Source organism: Sarcophilus harrisii, chromosome 6 (assembly GCF_902635505.1).
Source record: "Sarcophilus harrisii chromosome 6, mSarHar1.11, whole genome shotgun sequence".
Classification (NCBI taxonomy): domain Eukaryota; kingdom Metazoa; phylum Chordata; class Mammalia; order Dasyuromorphia; family Dasyuridae; genus Sarcophilus; species Sarcophilus harrisii.
The window spans coordinates 250,908,891-250,916,060 of NC_045431.1; the positions used below are offsets into that span (position 1 = coordinate 250,908,891).

At 33.9% G+C, this 7,170-nt stretch overlaps 1 protein-coding gene across 1 annotated transcript; it reads right to left on the minus strand.

The window, feature by feature from the left end:
* Window positions 1-1,770: 1,770 nt before the first annotated feature.
* Window positions 1,771-5,094, minus strand: LOC100915371 (olfactory receptor 10AG1-like). The gene is made up of 2 exons (XM_031943691.1): window positions 4,138-5,094; window positions 1,771-1,860 (listed from the first exon to the last, which is right to left on the minus strand). Exons 1-2 carry the CDS (start codon window positions 5,044-5,046, stop codon window positions 1,771-1,773), a joined length of 999 nt encoding a protein of 332 aa, XP_031799551.1. The 5' UTR covers window positions 5,047-5,094.
* Window positions 5,095-7,170: the final 2,076 nt, after the last annotated feature.

The following is a 7,170-nucleotide window of genomic DNA, read 5'->3' on the forward strand; positions in this document are numbered from 1 at the left end:
CAGGGTTAAATCGGATTAGTAGGAAGATGCCTGCAACAACCATGGTGCTAGAGTGGAGTAATGCTGATACAGGGGTGGGACCATCTATGGCTGAAGGTAGTCATGGATGTAGGCCTAATTGAGCTGATTTTCTGGTTGTGGCAATGATCAGTCCTAGTAGAGCTAGGATATCGATATTTGTCATGAAGATGTGTTGGATGTCTCAGGAGTTGTTGTTGATTATTAATCATGCTATGCCTAGTATAAATCCGATGTCTCCAATTCGGTTGTATAGCACGGCTTGGAGGGCAGCGGTGTTTGAATTGGTTCGCCTAAATCAACATCTGATGAGTATAAATGATATAATTCCTATACCTTCTCATCCAATGAAAAGTTGGAAGAGGTTATTTGCAAAGACAAGGATGATTATGGTGAATAAGAAGATAATCAGATATTTGAAAAAGCGGTGTATATTTGGGTCTGTGTGTATATATCATATTGAGAACTCTAGAATGGATCATGTGATGTACAATGCAATGGGGATAAAGATGATGGAAAAATAGTCTAACTTAAAGCTTATTGTTAAGTTGAATGTATTTATTGAGAATCATTGTCAATTTGTAACTCTGGCCTCTTGTCCTGAATGAATGAACAGGGTTAATGGAAGAAGCCTAGTAAAGAAGACTAGTTTGACTGTGTTTTTACATAGTAGTGGGAAATTGCTGGTTTTGTGTGGGAGAAGTATATTGTAGATTAGGGGAAAAGTAAGTATAGTAACGGCCAGTAGTAGAGAAGAATTTAATAAATAGTTAATTACTTTTATTTGGAATTGCACCAAAATTTTTGGTTCCTAAAACGAATGGATGACTATTATCCTTTAAAAGTGAGAAAGCCATGGAGTTTAATCATGGGGTCAAGAATTAGCAGTTCTTTTAACTTTCTCGGGCATATAAGGAGATTTAAACTCCTTCATAATCTAATGTTTTTGTTAAACTATATTTGCAATATGTAACGCCAAGAATGAATTTGAGGCAAATGGAAATAATCAGTAGGGGAAGGAGGTGTAGGGCTATTAGCATGTGTTCTCTGGTGAAAGTTGGTTTGATAGGGTGTATGTGGTGTGTAAATTTACCTCATTTGGAAGTAATTAATATGTGTAGTGAGTAGAGGATTGTGATGACTGTGTTGATACCTATAGGATGAGTGAGAAGTTAGATCAGGAGAATGAAGTTATACTTACTATAAGCTCTCCTAAAAGGTTAATAGAGGGAGGCTGGGCTAGGTTAGCAAGGCTTGCTAATAGTCATCAGGAGCATATTAGTGGAAGAATTATTTGGAGCCCTCGAGTTAGGATCAGGGTTCAGCTGTGAATGCTTTCGTAGTTGGTATTGGCTAGACAAAAAAGTATTGAGGAAGTGAATCTGTGGGCAATTATTAGTATGGTGGCTCCTATGAAGCCTATAGGGGATTGTATGAGGGCTGCAATGATTATTAGTCTTATATGTCTGACAGAGGAGTATGCAATAAGTGATTTGAGGTCTGTTTGTCATAGACAGATAGAGCTTGTTATAATTATGCCTCAGAGAGAGAGGATTATAAATGGGTAGCAGCAGTTGTTGTGGTTGGTTTGGTGAAAGCTGTGATTTGTATAATGCCATAGCCTCCTAGTTTTAGTAGAATGGCTGCTAAGACTATGGAGCCCACAATAGGGGCCTCCACATGTGCTTTTGGCAGTCAAAGGTGGAGGCCATATAGTGGTACTTTTACTATGAATGTGGTTATGCAGGTCCATCAGAGTAGGGAGGTTGATATAGAGGTGTTTAAGGTGGGTGAGATTATTGATATGGTTAATGTGTGAAGGGAGCCTAGGTTGTTGTGTAGGTACAATAGAACTACTAAAAGGGGGAGGGACCCAATTAGCATATAGAAGAGGAAGTATAATCCTGCATTGAGTTGTTCATTTTGGCTGCCTCATCAGTGTGATGATGATCAGGGTGGGGATTAAAGTAGTCTCAAATAGGATATAGAATATGATGAGCTTTGATGAGGTGAAAGTTATGATTAAGGATAGTTAAAGAATAATAAGTATGGTTAGGTAGACTTTTTTTTTGTGTGTGTGTCTAGGGTTCATGGGCTAGATGGTTCTGGCTAACAATGATTATTAGAGGAAGGAGTCAGCATGATAGAATTAGTAGTGGGCCTGATAAGGAGTAAAGAGAGAAGGAGTTGTTATAGTTATAGCCTAGATCGGAGTTGTGATAAAATAGAGGTAGGCTTCAGATGCTAATAATAAAACTGTGTGTGGTTGTATTGATTGATACTTCCTATTTGCATACGCAATCCTATGTTCAATTCCCAATAAATTAGGTGGAATCCTCACTCTACTAGCATCCATCCTAATCCTTCTAATCAGCCCCCTACTTCACACAGCCAACCAATGAAGCATGATATTCCATCCAGTATCCCAAACCTTGTTCTGAATCCTTACTGCTAATTTAATCACACTTACCTGAATTGACGGCCAACCTGTAGAGCAACCATTTATTATTATTGGCCAACTAGCCTCTATGCTTTACTTCCTATTAATCCTTCTCCTTATGCCCCTTGCAGGCGTATTTGGAAATTATATATTAAAACCTAAATGAAGAGTCCAAGTAATTTAATCAAAATACTGGCCTTGTAAGTCAGCTGTGAAGGTAAAACCCCTTCCTAGGACCCATCAGGAAGAAGGCATCATGCCCCACCATCAATGCCCAAAGTCAATATTCTATTTAAACTACTTCCTGCATCAAAAAAAAATTATTTATTTTTGTCGCAAAATTCAATTTATATACTATCAGTATTAATTTTTTTGCAAAATTTTTTTCATTATAATTACATTTTTACATTAAATATTTATATAACATTGTACATAGTTTTATTAATATGTACTAACATATTAATGTAATTATAAATATTTATGTATGTAGAGCATATATTTATAGTCCTCTATCATATAATAATATACATATTAAGTAAATAGTACTAAATACATTAATATACTATGTTACTAAAATTAATAAACACATGCATATCTTTACCAAATATAACTCATAATAGTACATAATACATATTATGTATATATTACATAAGATATAATATGTTGGCGTACATAGACATTACATCCATGAATAAAGATCAACAAAGCTATTTCCTCTAGCAGACCATTACCATTAGGAATACCTTCATCTTCCACTCACAAGAGATAAGCAACCTGCCATTTGAAGATACACAATCCTTCAGCACAATCCCATAATCTGTGGATGTACCTTATTTCCTGAAAACCAATTAGTTCATCTTGATGCAGTGTGAAGAATGATCTGAAGTATTATTCTCTCTCTCTCTTTCTCTATCTCTCTCTTTCTCTCTCCTTTCTCTCCCTACTTCTTTTCCTCCATCTCTGTGTGTGAGTATCTCTGCCTTTCTCTATCTCTCTGTATCTTCCTATCTTCTAATTTTTCCTAAAAACAATTCTGCTTGGTTTGGATTTCATGAAACATCATGTCACCAGCACTAGGGAGTCCTTGGAGTCCAATCCGAAATTTCTAGCCAAACTTTAGCTTATTTTTAATATTTTCTTACTCCTTTTGATTGTAAAGTTTTGAGATCTTTCTTTTTCTTATATTTCTTCCCAGTACTTAGCCCATATCTTGCCACATAATGGGCAATTAAAATGTTAATTGAATTGAACATGCACACACACACACACATACACACACACACACACACACACACACATACACAGAGACATAGTTAAAATGGTCATTATTTAAAGAAGTAAATTATCAGTAGAAGGAGAAAGTATGAATGTTTTTGGGACAATAGGACAAAATATGATAAAGTTCCATTTGATATTTCTGTTGAAAATAGACACCAATTGAGAAAAGGGATAGTTTCATCCCTCCAGTCAAGGTTTAGTAAAACAAACTGGACATTTCAGGCAAATGTTTGGCATTTTTAAATATAAACTTTCATACTTTCTTTTCATTCTAACTAAGATTTCTTATGATAGAACAGAAATCAATTTCTTAATATCAGTGAGACAAGTAAAGAATACAAATAATTTTTTTTCTTTACATTTGATCATATGATTCATGAATCACAACACCTTTGAAAGATTTTCCTTATTGCAGCAATGACATCCTTATTCCTCAGGCTATATATCAAAGGGTTTAGCATTGGAGTCACAATAGTATAGAAAAGAGAAAAGACCTTGTCAGATTTTGCTGAATGACTAGATTTGGGTCGCAAATACACAATACTTCCAGAGCCATAGAATAAACCAACAACCATGAGGTGAGAAGAACAAGTAGAAAAGGCTTTGGATTTCCCTGAGGTTGTTGGCAGCTTCAGGATGGTGGCTAGGATTTTGATATAGGATACAGATATCAAGAGAAAGGGAATCATGACAAAAAAAAGAGCAGTAAAATGAACAGAGAGCTCTTTCTGATATGTGTCCCCACAGGCAACTTCCAGTAATGGTGGAGTATCACAGAAAATATGATTGAGTTTGTTAGAACCACAAAAGTTCAGAGAGAAAATCTGGCACGTGAGTCCTATCTGGACTGGAGTCCCAATGATCCAGCAAGCAATAACAAGTTGGACACATACCCTGTGATTCATGATGAGAGGATAGTAAAGAGGCTTACAGATGGCCACATATCTGTCATAAGCCATCACAGCCAGAAGTAGGCATTCTGCAGCTCCTAGAATATAAAGGAAGCAAATTTGCACAGCGCAGGACAGGAATGGAATGTTTCCCTTCTGAGTCCAAAGGTCTTTCAGCATTCTAGGGAAAGTAACTGATGTGTAACAAATTTCCAAGAAGGAAAATTGTCCAAGAAAAAAGTACATGGCGGTTTGAAGAGCAGGATTGGTTTTAGTAATGACAATGAGGAGACCATTTCCTATAAGTATACACAAATAGATGAGTAGGAAAATTCCAAATAGAAGATGTTGGAAGTTGGGAAGGTCACCAAATCCCAAGAGGATGAATTCCATCACTAATGTAACATTGCTCCTTTCCATTTGATCAGTTTCTTTTGGTTGTGGAAATATTTATCAGAATCAGCAACCTTCTTTCCCAAGGCCTCAGTTTCTATGGTAGAAAAACAAAAAAATGTATGGGGCAGAGGGGGACACAGAGGATATTGATTAAATAATATCACTCAGATCCCATGCAAATATACATACATACATATATATATATATCTTCCATTCTGTAGTTAGGATTTAATGTTTCATTCTTCAAGGTTACTTTTAAGTGTTACCATTCTATTTTCTCTGTCATAACGACAAAATTATTCAGTGAATTTTGGTTAAATATTGATTGACTGTGTCATACCATGTGATAATGTTCTCTCACTACCTTTCTTGTATATTTGGATGAAAAGGAAATAGATCTAAGACAGGGAATCTAGTAAAAACTTTAAAATAATCAATACATCTCCTATACACCATTTCATAGTTAACATCTTTATTTTCAAAGCAGTTCTCTCCTGATACCAGAAGCTATATAACTTTTCATATAAAATATGAAATATATAAAAGAAATTGGACGTATTATTAATTTCCCCATGTAGTACTAGTCTTATGTGGTTTCATATGTTATCCCCTTTTAGCTTTGTTCAAAAATTTCCTTGCCTGGAAAATTTTTATTAAAGAACTGTCATTATAAGAATCTTTTCATTCTCTCAAGACCTATCTCAACTTCATTTTTTCCTCTGTGTGGCATTTCCTGATCTTATTTAGTAGATATTTCTCCATCTATGAATGAATGCATAATGAGAATTGTATAATGAATTTGCTTACTAGTGTGTACATGTACACACACATTTCCCCCTCATGTTGGTTCCATGATTCTAAGTCATTTGACATGTTATTCATGCCTTACATATATCCATTAACCTTGAACATAACAGGTGATTGTTGAACATGTATTTAAGGAAATACATCACTATTATGAATGTGCAGATGCAGGGGATTAATATTTCTTAAAGCAAAACAATAAGAAAAGACAAAAAAAAACCCTTCTTTTAATTGAATAAAGATATGAAACACAATGAATCTATATTCATAAAACATATATTTGAGTCTCTCTTGCTTATTATCTGTACTTTTTAATTTTATTTTGTATTAACTTCCTCACCTATATTATAAAGAAATTAGCATAGGTAACTTCTGAGATTCCTTTCAGGTTAATGTCTATGCTTCTCTGACCTGAGAATATGTCAGCATCATTTAAGCTTTTATTTTCACCACCTTCAACCTTTATTTCTGAATCTTAGAAAAGAGAAAGAAATACTTAGTTTTATACTAGATGACATATATGATTAAATTTCATTAAGAGTTCTAACTCCATCATAATGTAAATAAAAAAAAAACTGAATTAAGTTATTGCGATTCTCAAGCATTACTTTTTTCATCTGTGAAAGGGAAAACATCTTTCCAGCTTTGTCTGCCTTTTGTTGTGAAGATTAATTGAAATTATGCTTTCAAAACATTTATAAAATTATAAAAGTGGACATATTTCGATTCAAGACCTCATTGTCATCACCATTATTTCTTCATTATCAATTTACAAAGAATTCTGTCCTATGTAAGTCATAAACCTATTGATAATCTTATTTCTTTTATAATCTGTGCATGATTGAATAGGTGAAAACTGGTTTTTAAAATATTAGGATGCCAACTTATTGTATAAAGGCTCACAGATTATATCTTTGGGACAATTTGATGATACATAACTCGTTCTATTAAAAATTGTTCTGATTTTTTTCCTTTTTTTGATTTTTTTATTTCACATAGCTTGGAGAAGAATAACATTTTTCTGTAGAAAATTAATTTTTCCTAACTTTTAACCCTTAAGCAGTTAAAACTGTTTTAATAGTTCTTTTGTTATTTTTTATGAGATAAAATATGGACAGAAAATTTGCACTAATCTACTCTGTGAAAAGGTACCAATTTCAGTTATTCTATTCTATTCTGAAGAATACTTTCATCCTTTATTTTTAGTATATAGATTTCTCATCTATTGACTAATGAATGTGAGATTCTCGTGTAAAATTGTGTGTAAATTTGCCAAATCTTCATTGCTGTTGTACAGTTCTTATAGTTATATCTGACTTTTTGTGACTCAATTTTAGGCTTTCT